General features: G+C 34.7%; 1 protein-coding gene and 1 long non-coding RNA gene across 5 annotated transcripts in view; one reads left to right on the forward strand and one right to left on the reverse strand.

Annotated features, from left to right (window-relative positions):
- The window catches only part of LOC149547195 (putative 1-deoxy-D-xylulose-5-phosphate synthase, chloroplastic), a 51,762-nt gene extending 37,942 nt beyond the window's left edge, over window positions 1-13,820 (reverse strand). Inside the window, exons 1-8 of one of the 3 annotated variants that reach the window (XM_089791542.1) lie at window positions 13,230-13,761; window positions 6,927-7,046; window positions 6,664-6,828; window positions 6,237-6,387; window positions 5,129-5,173; window positions 2,833-3,101; window positions 2,412-2,685; window positions 1,960-2,267 (exon numbers count right to left, since the gene is read on the reverse strand). In XM_089791542.1, coding sequence (XP_089647668.1) covers window positions 1,960-2,267; window positions 2,412-2,685; window positions 2,833-3,101; window positions 5,129-5,173; window positions 6,237-6,387; window positions 6,664-6,828; window positions 6,927-7,046; window positions 13,230-13,418 — 1,521 coding nt within the window. In that variant the 5' untranslated portion in view covers window positions 13,419-13,761. Of the gene's footprint in view, window positions 1-1,959; window positions 2,268-2,411; window positions 2,686-2,832; window positions 3,102-5,128; window positions 5,174-6,236; window positions 6,388-6,663; window positions 6,829-6,926; window positions 7,047-8,458; window positions 8,564-13,229 lie in introns of those variants that run through there. The other 2 variants (XM_089791544.1, XM_089791543.1) reach the window with 2 other exon arrangements.
- LOC149547196 (uncharacterized) lies at window positions 222-17,984 on the forward strand. 2 transcript variants are annotated; one of them, XR_016353842.1, is made up of 3 exons: window positions 227-925; window positions 5,687-5,800; window positions 17,472-17,984. It is a non-coding gene; the product is annotated as an uncharacterized LOC149547196 (long non-coding RNA). The 2 variants fall into 2 exon arrangements; XR_016353841.1 differs by lacking the exon at window positions 17,472-17,984 and having other exon boundaries at window positions 222-925; window positions 5,687-5,862.
- The last annotated feature ends 1,434 nt before the right edge of the window (window positions 17,985-19,418 follow it).

A 19,418-nucleotide genomic window follows, 5' to 3' on the forward strand; every position in this document is an offset into this window, starting at 1 on the left:
TATGTAAATATACATTTAGATGTGTATATATATACACATATATGTATGTATGTATGCATGTATAAGTGTGCGGGGATGTAATATCCCTTATAAATATAGTAAACACATACTATATTAATTATTATTTTTACTAGCTTAAGTTCAATGAACTAATAATAAAATAATAATTAATACTAAATAATGTAAATAATAATCATTTAATTAAGTAACAAATTATGTGGAAGTTCACGGGAAGTTAACTGAATATAACAATTTAAATACGGGTTGTGTGCGATCAAGGAGGGACATCGAAGGCTAATTGTGGAGGATAAATTTGAAGTTGTAGAAAGTAATATTAATTCCTTTCGTCAGAACCTATCTGACCTAGTGGAATCAGAGAATTGAGCGCAAATGTCCATATTATCAGTAGGGAGTAACACAAAATAATTGTCGACTTCAAACCAGTTATGTGGAGATATTCTGGTGGAACCGAAGCACAAAAAATACTGGCAAGTTAATCGTAGTTTGGGCAGTCATTACACGTCATCGGATGATACGTTATTAACCTCAGACGAAAGTATATGAATTATGCAGGAGACCAATGGCTAAAACTCTTGTTCCAGTGCGGAGGAGGATTCCTGAACGGGACCGATTCTAACTGTAGGAAATACAGTTGTCGTGGTGAAGAATTCATTTCCCAGAATCATACAAATTGTGATTATATTCTGAGCAAAGGAGAAGTGGACGTTGGTAATCTAGAGGATTATTCTATCTGTAGCGGAGACAGTTCGTAATTGATGCAAATAACTGTACACACTCAATGACGTGTATACCTGAAAAGATCATAAGGTTTCATAGTCTCTGACAAGCAGCGGGGTGTCACAGAGGCAAGGACATGCGCAAATTGAACATTGAAGTAATTTCCAGAATTTGAAATCTATATCAGGTGCTATTCTTAAACTTGTCATTCTCAGAACTCTGGACAAATTCGAATATAATTTGATAGTCAGTTTATTTCATATGAATTTGCAATCCAGAACAGAATGTAATTTAGTATTCAGTACATTTGCATTTACGTACTGTAGTACGAAGAATGATATTGAAATAATATTAAGAGTTGTATCCCGAATTTCACAAGAAATATGATATCTCTTCATATTTAAATATAGTTTTATATTCAGAATAAAATTCCAGGAACTTGGAATTTTACAGGGGGCATATATATTTATATATGTATATGTATATATTTAAGCGGTTTGCCTTAACAAATGTTCAAAAGCAATCTTCCAGACACCTCGTCTTTCCAAATAATTATGAGAGAAAGAGTAATTGAAAAGTATCCCTTGTGAGAGTTTGGGCTGGCTCATCAATTGAAGTGACAATAAGAGAAAAAAAGATATTTCTGGCACTCATAACAATGAGAAATATTTTGAGTTAAGCCTTAGAATGCTTTTTCTAATTAAGAAATGTAAAGAAAAATGGGCAAAAAGCATGATCCCTTTCCTAGCGTCCTAGTACGCTCATTTTCCATCCACTAGCCATTAAGTGGTATCAGTCTCGTCCCAGTGTTCCTTTCCATCTGTCAACAAGATGGTCTTGGAATGTCATTTCCTTACTAGAAAAGTGAACACTCGTGTTTTAGGAGCACAACTAAAGAAACTGGCTCATAAAAGAAATTCTACAATTTGATACTGCTAAGAACCAGTTCTCTCCTCCCTCACCCCCATCCCTAATTAGAGAAAATTAGCTTTACCAATTGATGTGATCCAAGTTAAAGTTTTATAGAAGTTAGCTCAAATGAAAATTCCCCTTTAATAAATCAGGTACCATATAAGTTATATCTTTTTTGTTGTGTAATATTATGTTTTCTTAAGGCGTTATATTTATGATGTTGGCTTATCCAAAGCTGCAAACACAGTTTACTTGCACAACGAGAAATTGTAGCAAGAAAATGAGACAGCATAAAGCATAAGGGGTCACCTGATCATAAGCCCTTTGCAGAAATGAGGAGTTAATCACACAAAAAGGTTTCAAGCCTTCACATGCTAAGCCAGCAGCAAAAGTAACTGCATGTTGTTCAGCCATACCAACATCAAAGCACTTATCAGGGAACTTCTCTGCATAAGTGCCTAGACCCATGTCAGCTCCCATTGGTGCATGGACAACAACTATATCGTCATCTTTGTCACTTTCTGAAATCAAGGCTTGAACAAAATAATCTGCATATGTACAAGGATAAAACTTCTCCATCTGCTGCTTTGTGGGAGCTAAATCAGGAATTCCGATACCTGGGTAGATACACAAAAAACAATGCTGAATGCCCTCTTAACATATAAATGCACTCACAAAAACGATCAATTAAAAGATATGTTGACAAATTAAGCACTAAAGGTAGATCTTTATTCATAGTGCACTAAGACTGCGTATGCTACCTTGATGTTTAATTGTTTGATTCTGAGTTTCCATGAAACCTCGACCAGTCTCTGTTACCACATGTATAAGCACTGGACCTGTTGACTGTGTAGATTTTACTTCTTGCAGAATACTTACCAGATCACCAATATTATGACCATCAACTGGTCCTATGTAATAAAGTCCTAGCTCTTCAAAAAGAGTAGCACCTAATGGACCAATCATGCCACGTGCAAACTCATCCACTTTAGCAGCCAATTCATGCATTTTCCTACCAAGTTTCTTGGTCATACCCTGAAAGATGTACATTCGAAAAGATTTTATTTGGATTTACATACTTGTCTGACCAAGTCTCTCTAATAATAATCAGCATTCTTGTTTCTCCATACTATCATTAACTAATGCAATGCAAATTTACTGGGCCCCAGACTAAGTGCTTACCTTGGCGGCTTCTCGAAACTCTCGAAATGTTTTGCCTGATTGTAATTTGGTTAAAGTACTAGCAAGGGAACTGATTGGCATCTTAGATGTTTCAGATATCTTCATCTGTAAGGAATGTCTACTATCATTGAGAATGACTATCATATTTGAGTCTAAATAACCTGCATTGGTCATAGCTTCAAAAGCTTGTCCTGCTGTTGTACTTCCATTTCCTATCACTGCTACAACATGATTTTTTCTCCCTTTTAAGTCCCGTGCAACAGCCATACCTGCAAAGACATTAGAAAGAAAAAGATGATTAGGAGGTTCACTTTTAAATTAGGCTGAATTATTTAACAACTATTTAGTATTTACCATAATAGTCGAGCAAATGAAGATGTTTTATGAATCAAAAGCTATTTTTATCGAAGGAAGAAAGCACTGGTCATCAGTAAGCATATAGATGAGTGAAATGTTCTATATTTGGATCACATAAATGTTAATAATATATAGTTAATGATACCCCCCATTATATGGATCACATATGTCTATACTGAATATCTTTAATAATTTGAACATTGCAAGAACCCATGAAAGTTGATAAATGACCTCAAGCTTATGACTTTTACTATGCAATACTTTAGCCCTATATCAAGCTTGTTACATCCCGACCTAATTTGAAATGTAGTCGTTGAGGTTCACATGAAGTCAGTTGACAGTTAAATTGGTTATAATCTTGTAAAATGATAAGATGGTTAGTCATTATAATTTCATGTGAAGATAACATGTTAGTTGATTATTTATCACGAATTCATGGAATTGAAAAGGCAGCCATAACTTGTTATGATAATATGATTTAATTGCGGAGAATTTTCTTGCAGAAAACATGTCGAAGGGGTGGAAGCATTGTCAAAAAAGAATTAGGCATAGAAGCATCACCATCACTGGGCAGATGGGTTGAGGACCTAGCGACTTGAAACAGGATACGTCTGTAGGACCCGCATGAGCTATTTAAATAAATAATTTGAGAAACATAAATAATTGAGTTAAAATATAAAACATACCTCAAAGGATTTTTAATGATCTTTCACCATATTATTATAATAAATATTTATATACGTACATATAAATATAAAAATGAAATGGCACAATTATATTATAATAATTTAATATAATGATGTCACCCCATTGATATACTTACATGAACGTATGCAAGTATATATTATAATAATAATATTCAAGATATGATAACATTTGAATTATAATCTTCCAACTCTATTCTTCCACTTTAATTTTCTTTGCTTTTTACCGATTAGCACTTGGCGTGATAAATTGACAATACTCTTTCCAACTTTATCTTCCAAACATTTAATTTTTCTTTTCCTCTTCTTTGTTTTAGTCAAATTAAAACACTTGGCAATTTGAATTTGCATGTAATCTTTTAAACCGTTGGAAGCCAAGGAGTCACGTGTTCTTTCTTTTTATAAGAAGTCGTGAGGGAGAGGCGAGGTATCTTTTCCAAGCACCCGACTACCTCCTCAAAATCGGCTTCCTTTATCAAATCGGATTCCTCCATTAATTCCATCCTTTTTCTTTTGCTCATAGTTTTCCGGCTTCATTTACCAATCGAAACTCTACAGACTTCATTCAAAATCTCTGCAATTTTTGGCAGTGTCTTTCTTGTTTCAAGTCAGCTATATATATTATTCTTTGCTGGAGTTGATGGATTCAAATGCACACTGTGATTACACTTTGTAATCAATTTGAAGAAGAGCCGAAAACCCTATTGTTACCAGTCTATACCATGGCAGTAATCCTTCCCACTATTTCATGCCCTTTCAGACATGCTGCCAGGAATCGAGAGTGTTATTTTGGTAGGAGCCGTGACTTGATCCTTGAAAGTAAGGTGTGGTGAAGTAGCTGAGGGTTCAGCATGACAATATCATCAATTTGTTCAAGTTTTGTGAAACACCCGAAAACAATATTTCCAATTTGTTTTCCTTGTATCAAAAGGTACAATAACATTGAATTTCATAGCAGCAAGTTTTAGCATTGTCATGATGATATCTTGTTTGATTTTAGAGATTGAACTTCTTTAAAATTAGCTTTGTTCATGGCAAATGATAACCCAGTAACCATAGTATGGACCCTTATGCCAATGGATATTAAAATTAAACAATCAATTATGAAATCTTTAAAGAATATAATCTCTCAAATCACAGATTGTAATAAGCTAGAATATATGTTAATTATACAATAGTTGAGAATCAACAAAAAGAACCGTTTGTTCTGAGAATTCAGAACACCTAGGACTCACCCGGCTGTGTAGCCAAGGAAATGGGTGATGAGGTGAGAGAGGTATCTGCAATAACATGAAACAAAATCAGATATGATATAACAATGTTTATTATTTTTAGTCTGAATTATTTAATAGCTCATGCATGATCCTGTTAATTGTATCCTCCTGTTGTCAAGTCAAATGGTGTGTTTAAATACCAAAATACTCAGTAGATGACAGATGTTCCAAGTCCAATTCCGGGTAGGGGAGGTCTTTCTCATTAGAGATTGTGTGAGGATAAGCTATGGTCCGAGGTTGGGTGTTTAAGCCCCTGACAATATTTCACCTCTCCACAAGTTGTCGGAAGTGCAACAGACAAAGATAAGCTATGCATTCAAACGTTGTTGGAAACGGGTAAATTTGCTTTTATAATGTATATGCAAGACTAAGGTAAGATTAATTGAGTTTTATCATCGTTATAGTTATTATACATTTTGTTGCGAGAGAAAGATTTATCTGATGGATTGTTATATCAATCTTCTATTTATATGAATAATAAATATGACCATATCTTCTAATATTGAGTTAATGCCACAGTTAAGCAATCGGAAGGAAAGGAATGATTTAGTGGTATCTGAAGCCTTAAATGATACAGTGGTATCTGAAGCCCTAATTGATTCGTTGGTATCTGAAGCCTTAAATGATACAGTGGTATGTGATGCCCTAATTTTATGTAGTGGTATTTAATGATAATCGTCATTTGATTTTTGGTATAGTGTTATTGGATGGAAGTCGTGATGTGATATTGTTATAGTAGTATTTGTGGACTAATCTGGGTGATTGCAGAAGTGTCCCTACAATGATTTATTGGTTCAAATTCCATGGTATGTGGATTTTATTTTTTATAGTAAATTCATTGATGGTGCTTTAAGTTCTTAGTTAAAAAATTTGTTTAATTGATTTTAACCGTCAATCTCTTTCATATGAACGAAACAGATTTAACCGTCTTCTTATGAAAATGAAGTAATAATTGTGTTTCTTTGAGTATGTTAGTTGTTAATTAAGACTCGGGAAATCTGGTTGTTACAAAGCTGTGAAGTTTAGTAACTTGAAAATAGATGGGAAGAGAAGATAATTATCAAATTACCTAAGCCAGCTGAAATACTAGAACATCCATGACCAGCACCAAATGCATCATAACCACTTTCAAAACGGCAGGTAAAGCCTGAAAGGCCATTATTCTTCCCTAAAGTATGTAATTGCGACCTCCTCCCTGTAAGAATCTTATGCGGATATGCCTGATAACAAGATTACAGTTGCTGGTGAGAAATATTAGTTGTAGGCACAAAAACATGGTCAGTTTCTTATCGACTACTGTGCAGAAAGGTTTGCTACTGCTCTGACAAAATAAACTGTAGAAAAACAACATTGGTTTCTCTATGCATGATAAGGAAATAGTATCATATAGCTCTGACTTCACTTTCTCATCAAAATTTAACAATAATTAAGTGAAGAAAACAAAAGTTTAACACTTTTGCATCCATCTGATCTTGCCATAAAATGATTTTAAATACCTGTTCCCCAACATCCCATAAAAGCTTGTCCATAGGGCTATTAAAGACGTAATGAAGTGCTATGGTCAAATCTACAGCCCCTAGACTGGCCTTGAACGGACTTCCAGTATTAGATAAAGTGAAAATTATTTCAGCACGTATCTCCTCAGCAAGCCATTTCAACTCCTGCATTCCATTACAAACATGTTCATCACTTATGCAAAGAAGTAGTGAACTTTAACACAATTTTCCCATTCTAACAAAGTTGGTAGGGTTTATGGAACCTGCAATGACAAGTTTTTCAAATGCATTGGTGTTTCAACTGTATCCAGTAAAGGAGTTGACGGCTTTTCCCAATAGTGGCTGCCTGTGCCATTAACAGATGAGGCCAAACTGACTGAGCCCTGCATTCCAAGCACATGTACATGATATATTTAGAAGAAATATTGTACAAAAAATAAAATTATCTTAGCATACATAAAAAAATCAGCTAATCATCTTGAGGTGATAATTAGACTGTAAAATGACAAGAATTATAAAAGCATAAACCTTAAATGACAACAACAATGTAACTGGAGTATAGGTGAAAAGCTAGGGATTAAAAAACTAGTGGATAGTAAAAACATGTTAACACTATCAGATTTTCACAATCCATTTCAAATCTATAAATTTTGTTTCTGAGTTTGATTGTGTATGTTTTTTAGCATCAACGTTTCAGATCATAGTCCATGATCCATCATCGGGATGAGAGAATGCAAGAATTACAATGTTGCCCCTCCCCCACTCTTTTTTAATTTCCCACTTACATGTTCATAAAATACAATTTCTTTTATATGTATTTGCAATGTGCATTACTCTTTTGCTATCAAACTTTCTTATTCCTTCTTTCTCTAGCACAATGGCAATTCATGAACTGTGGATGCACAACTAGAAATACAACAGCACAAAACTAATGTGTCCTCACTTTAATAAACAACATGGACTATCTTGAATCTACAAGCACAAGTGGAGCGGTTGAAAAATGAGATACAAGCATACAAACTGAAAGCAAAGAATCTAAATGTAAAACATAAGCCTGCAAAACATAATAGTTTTCATTATGAAGCAGCAAAAGCATGCCTTAATTTTGAAGGCAGATCACAAACAAGTACGTAAGATTGACTTAGAAGAGGCAACTGCCTTCCAACTGTCCAAATAGCAAAACAAAACAACACAAAAGAGCCAAAAATGTTGACTACGATATACCAAGATCATAGGATACTTAGCTAGATAAACTTTGGATACACAAGAAATTTCTTAGACAATTCAAGGATGCAACTGTACAAGCAATCATTGCTGACCCAACAGGAAAGAAGTTGTCATTTACAATGCTAAGGCAGATTATTTGGATTCTCTTCCGATGTGGAGATCACAAATGGCCTTAAGATTAAGCAGTGTAAATTCCAAAAGTGTCATTTGTAAGGCATGTTAGAATCATAATAGGCAAATGATGTGATGTCCCAAATTAGGAGCTCTTTTATTTATCGGTGTTGTTTTTGAATAGTTCAATAAAGTATAAAATAAATTAAGAAAACTATAAATAAATGTCATTATTAAATAGTTTTTGATTGAAGGTTCTTGCCCAACTTTTTCCTGGGCCAACCTTGTGTATTTGAGCCAGTTATTTCAATAGACCGACTTTGGAAGGAAATATATTCATAGGGGTCACTGTAGTGGTGGGGGTTATCATGATTTGAAGGAAATTTCCTGAAGGTGTATCTATTCACTGAGGCACCAATCTTAGGGAACAAATTTGCAGGAGTAATGACAGCCTCACCTACACTCTTAAATGTGCAATGTCTTTCGTCATTGTAGTCTGCCGCCAGGAGTCCACGGCTGCATGGTAGGAGTGCAAGGAAGGCTTCATGTTGCATCAGGAACCCTAGCATTAGTGCTAATGGTTAAAATAGAACATAATTTCAATGTCTCAAGAGCATATATAAAATTCTCAATTCTAAAATATTGTTAATATGGAAGCTTTAGCTGGATACCAAAAAAAATTCCTGAAGAGCTACTTTCCAATTGAACTGAAACAAGATCTATAAAGGCACTTCCATACAGCTATCTTTGGCCTAAGGACAGGGCCAGCACAAAAGGTTGACTAGACCCTACTGCACAGGGCATTCAGCATTTGACATTTCAAATTCCTCATATCTTTGCCCAAGGTAAAGTTGTATACCTTCTTGAAACCAGTATTTGAAATTTGAATTCTTCTGTTTCTACTAATCCAATTGTGGATCTTGGGTTGCAGACTCAATCATTTACTAAGCTTCTCTTTAATGCATTGGTAACAGAGACAACCACCAGGAGACCTTGTAATTATAAATTATAAATCAAAATAAGGTTTTATCAAATTTTAGGCCCCAGTCTCTCCTCCACAAGCAACCAATGTCCATAATGAGCACTGAAACAATAAGCGGAAATTCCTGAATTTTATCTAAGATCATCTTTGTTGACACTATTCTGCTTGACATAGAGCCCTTGCCATAGGATCTGTGTCCCATTATTGATAAAGATCTATTAAATTGTACAATATCCCTTCTTGAAAAGCAAGGCGCATATAACCAACTACAAAGGACCTTCTTGATATAAATCAGACCATTCAAGCATTAGCAGTTGTGAGTGAAATAATAAAATATCTTCCCTATGTGCAAACGCAACTCAAGATGAGTCATGATGACAAGAGAAAAAGAATGGACTGTCCACGAGACCCCAACAACTATAACCCAAACCAGTAAATGATAACTATCACCTTGGAGCTTGAGATTAGGGACTTGAACCTCACATCTCTCCTTACTCTTTGAATCACAAAGAAGAAAATATCACCAATAGCAACCTTGAAAATTTTAGAGCTGGAGGTGGTTGGTTCATATATTTCCACAGCCAATGTAATGCATAAGAGTCTGGTGAAGTTCATCTGCAAGATCTGGCAAGCAAGTGCCAGGATTAACCTTCATGCTTCTGATTGGAGCTTGCAGACATAACTCTCTCTGCTTCTCTCTAGCTAGTTCCTTGTGGAATTCTCCCTTGCTACTCCTTGCACTGTATCAATGTCAGTCACAAGTTGGCTATACGTTGATGGAGACAGGAACTTCATGGCAACTGCCTCTGTTTGGAATTGAATATAAGAAGGAATTTTTGTTTCCACTTAAATATTGTCATCCATAGAAAGAACTTAATGACAAGTTCAATTGTAAAGCTTAACACAATTTCATAATGCAAATATAAAATTGTGAATTCTTATCAAGTGACAAAATATAGACTTAAACAACTGAAAAAAGAAATTGTCCTCAATCGAGCTATTTCCAACTGATGATAAACAAGCTTAGGAAAAATGTCTCCACCTGTCACAAGCACCATGATCTTGGCAAGGGATTAGGTCAGATGATTGAAAGACTACAATCTTTCAAACAAGATACTTTAATCTCTGATAAAATAGCCTAGGTTGTTTATGCCTAGAACCGAAGGGATTCAGTGACTGATATGAAACCCCGGAAACCAAGCCTTTGGTGGCAGAGTCATGATAGAAAATCCCCCAATTTTGCACCTCAAATCACTCCACTGTGAGATACTAAAGCTTTGATACTGCAAATAGGCAAAGACAGGCCGGAGTGTAGCGGAGCAGTCCCTAGTGTAGAAAAGTAAGATACTTTTATCCGTAATTGTTTCCCATATTGAAAAAATCACAAAGTTCTAATCTGTTCACTTATTTGACAATAACTATTTTTATATCTCCATTTTCAATAACCTTTGACCCCAAAGAGATAAAGCCAGTTGCCATATACAAGGAGACTGTGGATGTAATGAAAAACTTGTACCCATCAAGTAAATGATTGTTCAACATTATTCAAAAGTCCAATTTCAAATTGATCACTTTCCCTTTGGTGTGCTTGAGAGCTTCCCATGACTTCTGTATACTTAAGTCACAAAGGTTCACAAACCCTTAAAAGGTATTCAGGCTACAAGCAAATTATGAAAACCCTGAGCCCTATAAATGTTTATTAAAATTAGAAGGCTCTTGTTAGTGTCACAAAAGCACTTCTCAATATTCTCTAGCATGCAATCTCTAAGGTGCAAGTCTTATGCAAGGGTGTGAATAATTACCAAACTACCCTTTTGTTCAGAGGCCCAATAAATATTCTGGCCCGCTCACTGAAATCAACTGGAACCACTGTTGAATCGTATAAGTTCATCTAATTTGGCATGGAAGTGAAAAAGGGAAGCCAATAAACAGAATAAAACATAAGTGGCACACAACATCCTTGTAAAGATCTAGAATCTAGAAGCTAAAGACATTAGCCTATTAATCCATCATCCAATTTTAATTTTAATTTTAATATTTTGCTTGACATGTTATTAAGCATGAGTACGAGAGAGAAGGTGGTATAAAGTAGTTCCAAGAATATGAGAAGTTTACCTCGTGGGATTGATTTTCTACCTCAAATCAGGTGGTCTTTTTCATTTCCTCTTAAATGCAACTTTTCAACTTTGAATATTGGATCTGAAACATTCATTAAGTCTCCACACAATCTACAGAATGTCTGAAAAATTATTCTTCCTCAAAATCAATGAGTAAGAAATTATCCACAATTTGTCTATTCACCAGCTAGCAAGTTCCTTCCCTTAGACAAGAGGGACCTTTTTATGGTGCAACTGCATACAGTTGTATATAAAGAATTTAATACCTGAGGGCTTCAGCTATGAGCACATCTAAAGCTGGTGCTTATGGGCATAATTATCTGATTAAGCAAGAAAAGAAAAATTCTTGAAATTAATGATGACAAGTAGCTTAGTGTTACAACAGCTCGCTAGGCTAGAGTGGGTTTTTCATTAATGGTGAGAAGTAGCTTAGTGTTAGTACAGCTCACCAATCTAGAGCAGGTCCCAAATTTGAATTCAAGCCTGTCTGCAATTTTTCGAACAAATACTTAACTAGAATAATGAAACTGCATAAAGAAACAGCTTGCAGAGCAAAAAACGGGTTCCTGTAAACTGTGTTGAAAAGAGACAACCGAGTAACAAGAATATTCCTGAACCCTTACAAACTTCCTTTCTTTCTTCATGCTGCTAAATAATGCAGTATAAGCATGGTAGATAAACTGACCACTAAAGCATTCAAAAAACAATAGTAGTTGTAATAGCATGACCTAGGTTCAAATCCATAATTACATGGTAAATAGCTTAGTGGTTAAGCTGCTTATCAACCCAGCCATAGTTCCTAGATAGAAATTCAAACCTTCCAAAATTTTAAACTGCACTACTCCTACAAACCGGCTATTCTAGTGTGGATCTAGGATTTGAATCCAAGCCTATAATCAAGACCAATGAAATTACATCAGCAGCTTACAGAGCAGAGCAGGAAATTCCGTTCAACACTGAGTGATGAATAAGAGCAAAACCAGTAATAAGAATATTCCTGAAACAACTTTCCGTGCTTTCTTTATACTGCTAGTGCTGAAAAATGTATAATAAGAAGGATAGACAACTGTAACAGCAAGACCTAGATTCAAATCCATCATGACATGGCCAAAAGCAGATTGAGCTGCCATCAACCCAGCAACAGGTTTAGATAAAAATTTAATCCCTTTCAAAACTTAAAACAGCATTAATCCCAAAATTCATTTAAATACTATAATTAGCCGAAGAAAAACTTTCCTTGGCAAATCAGGCGCTGCTGTTGAAAGTTTTCCCAATAGCGATAATTGTTTTTGAATTTTTTTTGTGCTATAAAACAACTCAACTCAGAAAGACAGCAACAAGGATGTTTCTAACAGCCTTCATTTCATTTACAACTCTAGAGGATAAATCATCACTAGAAATTGATTATTAAAGAGGAATCAGCTTCAAGAATTTTCCTAACACGCTTCATGGTTTTCAAGATGCTATATAGTTATGTAGCATTAAAAGAAGAGAATTGACAATTAAATTGTCCAAAGGGATAGAGCTACAATAATAACTGCGGATAAGGATAACAGTGTATCGCAGGTTCTAATCCTTCATCCTAATAGGCCAATCCCTAATCATGATACCCAGCTTTAAATCCTTGCAATGTGGCAGAACCTCACTCGAACAAACTTGAAGCTACCCATTTTCAAAATTTACTGACTAAATAGCCATTATAGATTACATTCAAGCTTGACACTCATTTACAAATCTTATAAATATGGTCCAGGCTTTATCCACACTATGTTATATTCTAAAAGTAGAAAAAAATGGATACATTGAAGCTTGACCAGAGTTGTAAAATGCTATGAAAGCCGCCCAAGCCTAGCCCACGTTAAAGACTGCCAATAACATCACCCACTTACCAAATTGTCAAAAAAAAAAGCAAACTAATTCTAAACTGATCAGAGCAAGCCGTTACCATCGAAATCGCAAACCCTTCTGATGTCCACTCATACTTTCAAAAGTTTTCAGTCATCTTATCATCATACCGGAGCCAAAGTTCATACAAAATTAAGCACCAATCTAGATCAATCAAGCTAAAATCAATATGAAATTAAACGCCAGTCTAGAACAATACAGCAAATCTCAAAGACGCAGAATACCTTATGAAGGTTGCCTGAAGCATTCTTATGGCAAGGCAATTTTCTTGATGGGTGCAAATGATAAATATGCGGAGTTTTCATTGCTGTAGAAAGTGACTGAGTAGCCAAAGAATGAATGGAACTGCAACCCATATTCGTTACTCCGGCGATTGGGCACAGACCACCCTTTGCCATTTCTGAAACAGTCATGATTGCTTACACATAGCATATACTCTATCACTGCTCCTAAAGCATCATACCGTTTGGATTCCTCGATGTTAAACTGCCAAAATGTTTTTATAATAGGATTTTTGGGTTCCATAGTTTTGAACGAATCTAAACAATGGAAAATTCCATCTTATTCAGATATGTTTATCCTCTGGACTTTTTTCGGAAATTCCAGAAGCTGTAGACTCAGCAGTTAGTTAATTGTCTACGCGTGCTTTTTGCGAGAAATTTTTTGTTTCCAACTTTACACTTACTATCGACGATTTTTCTCCTTGGGCTATATCGTAACAAGAAATGTTTTTGGACCGACTCACGAACTTGGACTTTCCGTGTTTCCGATGATTTCTATTCGGCTGCACCGCACTAGATATTTAGTTCCAACCGTTAACATTGGAGAAGCTCGAAGTCCCAATATTTGAATGTTCCACGATATCAATGTTAAGCCGGCTATGTTTGGTTTATATTTTGTAATTTATTTCTTGTACTAAACATAATGCTAAGCCGGCCGTGCTTGGGGAAATCATCATTTTTATTTTTATTTTTATTTTTTTTTGGAAAATTATCATTTTTTATTTCAAAAATAACTTTATTAAGTTGTACCAAAAATTGACGCAAAACTAATAATTGAAATTTTTCAATAAATTAGAATCAAAAGTTTTCAATATAAAAAAATATTAGCAAAGGAATTTGTATATTTATGTTAACTTTTATATAATTCGTGTTTATTCTAGAAATAGTTGAATGTAATTATAAATCAAAAAATCACTTAATTCTATATAAAGCTAAACTCTTTTTTCAATTGTTAGAGTGTTGAAAAGTGCATATATTTTGTCATTTTATCTACAGTTTGTAGTCAATTTAGTGTTCATTCCTCTCATATTTGAATAAGTTTGTTTCACCTCTAGCTTGGCATTTTTCCTCTCATGATGCTTGGGATACATTTTTTGCAATTACCTTTCAACATCACGTTTGCATTGATTGTGTTACCTTTGTCACCTAGTGCTCTTAAGCACAATTTGTGTTGACACTAGCATGGTGCACGAGTGTATGTGCATTGTGCATGCATCCCTGACATCTTAACATTCAAAAGTCAGTTGCGGGTGTTTCAACACTGGTCACCTACCCACATCAATGGAAACAACTCATGAGTCTCTTTTTCTTTTCTCTTCTATCTCTTCAATTCATTATTCCACCTCATTCAAGCTCTCTTGAACCCTTCCCAAAGTATCTTGTGTTTCTTTGGCTTTTACACCTCTTGTAGAGTCACTCTTTGTCATTGCAAGGAAGTAATAGAGCGTCAAACTTTGGATTGCAAGTGCAATGAAGTAGGTATACTTTATATTAAATACTATTTAATGCAGCTAGGAACATATCTTGCATTAAGTGAAATACTATGAGGTTTAAATATATTGTTATTTACTATTCGGATTGTGTGTGTGTGTGTGTGTGTGTGTGTGTGATGGTACTTCACAATAATATTTGAGGTGTTTTGCATTGAGAATATTGGATTTATATGTTAGGATTGTTATCGTTGATTCTTATACCTTGTGCCTTATATGTTGTTGGGTATATAATGGAGATTTATCTATAAATGAATGGATTATCTGTAATTAATACATTATTCTCTTTGGTGCTTGTTGGTGAATCCATATTCATCTCAAGAATGTATGATAGGCAAGTTTGTGTCTATACGTTACAATTCTTGCAATCATGAAAGATGTTTTAATGAAAATGTTTTCAATTGATGGTAAAAATAAGTTTTCAAGGGATCCAAAACCCTTTACATTCTCTTTATAGAAACATTTTCAATACATTCATCAAATCAACTATTACCCCAAGAGTAGGTAACACAGACAAGGCGCACCATGATACTAAACAATAGACACACTAAGAATAACAGACGCACAAACACTAGCTAATCACAAAACCAAAAAGGACCAACGAAACAAAACCAAGAGGGACCAACTAGACCAACTGCATGAGGTGAGTCTTTGTCTCCTTCTCCAATTTCTCAAGCCTCTACAATGATTCCTTGATTTTAGATTTTTTCTTAGGCTTTTCCTTCTTATCTACCTCGATCTTCTTCCTCATGCTTGAACAAAGTTTGTTGACATGGCTCCCATTAACCACAGTTGAGGTGTCGTCTTCATTTTCCACATTAATGACTTATTTTTCCTTGTGGCTGTTGAGAAATTCATGTGGACCTTCAAGGTTAATCCTTGATGTCGCAAGGCCTTTATGACTATGGAGCAGAATGTTCCTCAACAAAGCTTCATTCTTTTCCATATATTCATTTATCTAATGTATATGTGCCTCCATTATTGCATTGAATTCACTTTTAGCACTATTGTCAAACACCTTACTTTTATTGCCCTTATGGATGTCTTTAACCTTGTTCCACAAATCATGCAAGCCTCTTTTGAGCTTCTTAATTTCCTCAACCATCCACTTGTCAAACTTGAAAGAGTAGGAGTATCTAGCCTTGATAGTTTGCAAAATATTCATGGGGCTTTCCCAATTGACATTCAACTCTTCATTGTCCCTGTAGGAAGTGGTATCAATATTCACTTTGTCTCTTGTAGCTTCAGTTTGAGAAAAGTTTTGCTAATCCTTCCCAAAATTGAAGTGGCTCGAGGGATCCTTATTTGTTAAAGGGTTTTCACCCCCTCTACCTTGGGTCTGATTCCAATCATCCTTCTTGATAATCTACTTACCTCCAATTTCCTCATTTCCCCTATTTTTACCAATTTCATGAAGAATTATTGCTCCCGTCTCATTATGGTTGGCTTTTGTGTAGTTATTGTCCTCTTAATTAGTATCTTCATTACCCTCTTTAACATCTTCCCCTTCTTCCATGGCTTCAATTTTCTGTTCGGCATTCTCTTCTTTAACCTCTTCATTGTCTTCCTCTTCTTCCTCATTTTTCTCCTCTTCATCTTTTTCCTCATCATCAAACTTTCCTTCCTCTTTAGTTATTTCTGACTCATTAGTGTCACAACTTTTTTTTCTCCAAGCTTTAGTCATTTGAATTCGAACTCCTTGGGATTTTTGTTTTTGTGATTTTTGACTCTGAAGATGACTCATCTGAAGAATCTTCAGTCTCTTCTTTGTCATTTTTGCCCTTATTTACATCCTTTCTATCACCTTAATCACATTACATTTATTTTGGATAGTTTCCATTTCTTTAGCCTAGTCTTTCAAACCCAAAATTTTCCCCACATTATGCTTACCACAATTATTTGGAAATGAGTGTCATTAAACCCTCATGAAGAATTAGGTTCTCAAGATCATTAAAGTGCTTGGTCAAGTTGTTAACCAGAGAGTCGTGCCAATAGTAGGGAAACAAAATTTTCTTGTCATGTCTAAAATGGTTTAAGAACGGGAATAACTTTAAGAAACCCCTGCCCCCAAAAATATATAAATTCATCACGAATCCAGCACTAGTTTTGGGTGGGAAAATTTAATTTCTATTGGCAATTTTTTTCAATGTCAGAAAAAGTTTAATTTAAGATATAGTTTTTCTCCATCCATGGTAAAATTTTATAAAATAAAGGTGCATTTTTTCATTGTGATAGAAAATATATATATTGTGTGAGTTGATTTTTCCCATTTAAGAAAAAATATATATATTGGATTAGGTGATTCTTCCCATTTAATATAAATATATATATTGGATTAGGTGATTTTTCCCATCTAATGAAAAAAAATGTGTTGGTGAATATGCACTTTGAGATAGCAACTAAGTTCATATCACTTGCAAATGACGTGATTACTAAATGAATCAATAGTTAGAAATTAATCATATATTTATCAAATCAATTATCAGATTATCAAAAGATTATTATCAGTGTTAAATCAAAGATTGATGACAAAGTGAGGTGTCTAAAGGATAACGTGCATGTGGAATGTCCTATTGCATTTATGGAAGAATGGAATCTAGTTGAAAAAACATTATTTAAATTGCAGACATCTTTCTTAGTGCTTGTCATTATTAGAAATGCAGTTGATTACCAAAAATGGGATTGTTTGTGGTAGAGCGATCGTGGAATGAATATCCCATCCCCATTGTCAACCCAAAATTGACCTTAGAGGAGGATGAGGAGCAAAGTGATCTTATTACTAGACTTATGGAAGCTTTACGGGTTTTATCTGCTAATCCTGGGGATGTCATGAAAGAGTTGGAAAAGGAGCGGGAAAAGGAAGACCTATAAGCTGTGTTCATTGAAATGGGTTTCAACCCTACTATGTTTGAAGAACATATTACAGATGCAGTGTAACAATAAAATTGGAACTTCAATGAATTTGGGATGTCTTGAAGGATAAAATAAGCATTATGCGAAGAATTGTCAATCTAGTTAGGGTTTATTTTGTAAAACATATTATCAAAAAGTTTATAAAATGTAATGGTTGGAAGCTTGTTGCTTCCCATTTTTAGAAAAAACCACAACCATTTTTGGTATAGAATAGTATAGTGTATATATATATATTGAAGATGAAATGTAAAGCACTTATGGAGAATATAATGAAAAGAAAACCTATTTTTGTTGATATTTATGTGACACGTATTTTTTTTGGCTCTATTTCTATTACAATAAATAGATGGTGTATTTTATTATTACTTTCCAAACTCACATAAATCCTAATTTAATTTTCTAGTATGTGTGTATTTTCTAGTTAGTAGACATTGCATAGAAGAGTTTGAATTGCATGTCTAAACTAATGGTTTTTTGGAAAATGTAACATCCATTATCTTCAACATGTACGCAATATCCTAATCCATCTATCATTTGATGATTAAATATCAATGGTTGAAGGTTTATTTTGAGCCAAACATCTTAAACAGAACCTCAACCTTGTTCAAGTCTCTAGAATGGTGACGCATCTTCTTCCACCCTATACCACTTATAGTGGATATTAAATAAATGCCTTGTCACTATCAATGAAATTTCCTCTTCCATCACCTCCACATGCACAACCATCTTTTTTGGCCCAAACTGACATTTATGAGGAAGATTTCCAAAGATTTAATCATTTAAAACAATTAAATTGGAAGTTGGAAGGACAAATGGTTAGGAACCAGGGTTAAGATTAAAGAAATTTGTAGTCATTCAAGCTTATTTATAGGAAATCAAGCTTCTACCTTTGTCAATTCTCATCTTGTTTTTGGTAGTCACTAGTTTGGTAGTGGTAGTGCTTGATAAATTCTGGTCTGGTTTATTTAATTGGTGTGGCAGACTGGTAATCATTGTTTTGTAGTACGTAGCTAATGTACATTGCATCCAATTACTTAATTGGTGTGGTGGTCATTATTGTGTGATTAATTGTTTCCTTAATCCTCCTATTTATGTTAATTGTAAATCAAGATGGACAGTCCAATTCACCTGACATGCAAATTAGAAAGCAATAGAAGACCCTTTTAGGTCCCTGCCCTAATGAAAACCTCGAATCAATTTGCAATGAGGTTGTGCCCACTATGGATTTCATCATTCATGTTATGACAATGGTTCTAGGGCATGAGTTTCTAGAGAATGTGAATAGGCATTATGTCAACACAAACACTGCATCTCATTTTCTAGCCTCTCTACTCAATCTCAGAGAAGAAAGGGTCAAAATTTTGATGCTCCTAAGGAAGACTTTTAAAGAATAATACATGGGTGATGATATTAGTGTTGTTTCTAATGCAGAATTATGCATGGGGATCCCTTAGGTAGGTGAAATCGACAAGCTTCTAGAACATGGCCAAGAATGTGGCCCTACTACCATTTATATTGGGCCTAATTGTTGGGTAGTTGAAGCACCATACAAAATGAACACGAATTGGCACATATTTTATCCAAAAATGGTATAATCTAGATGAAGTGGTAGAGGAAAACCAGTGGCTTCAAGAATTCATAGACTTAGTCAGGTCCCGTACTTTCTACACAGACTAGTACAATAGTACTAGTGTTTTCCCTTGTTGACATTTTTGTCAAGTTTCTATTT

Source organism: Cupressus sempervirens, chromosome 7 (genome assembly GCF_028749045.1).
Source record: "Cupressus sempervirens isolate cs-2001-9-10 chromosome 7, ASM2874904v1, whole genome shotgun sequence".
In the NCBI taxonomy this organism is placed as follows: domain Eukaryota; kingdom Viridiplantae; phylum Streptophyta; class Pinopsida; order Cupressales; family Cupressaceae; genus Cupressus; species Cupressus sempervirens.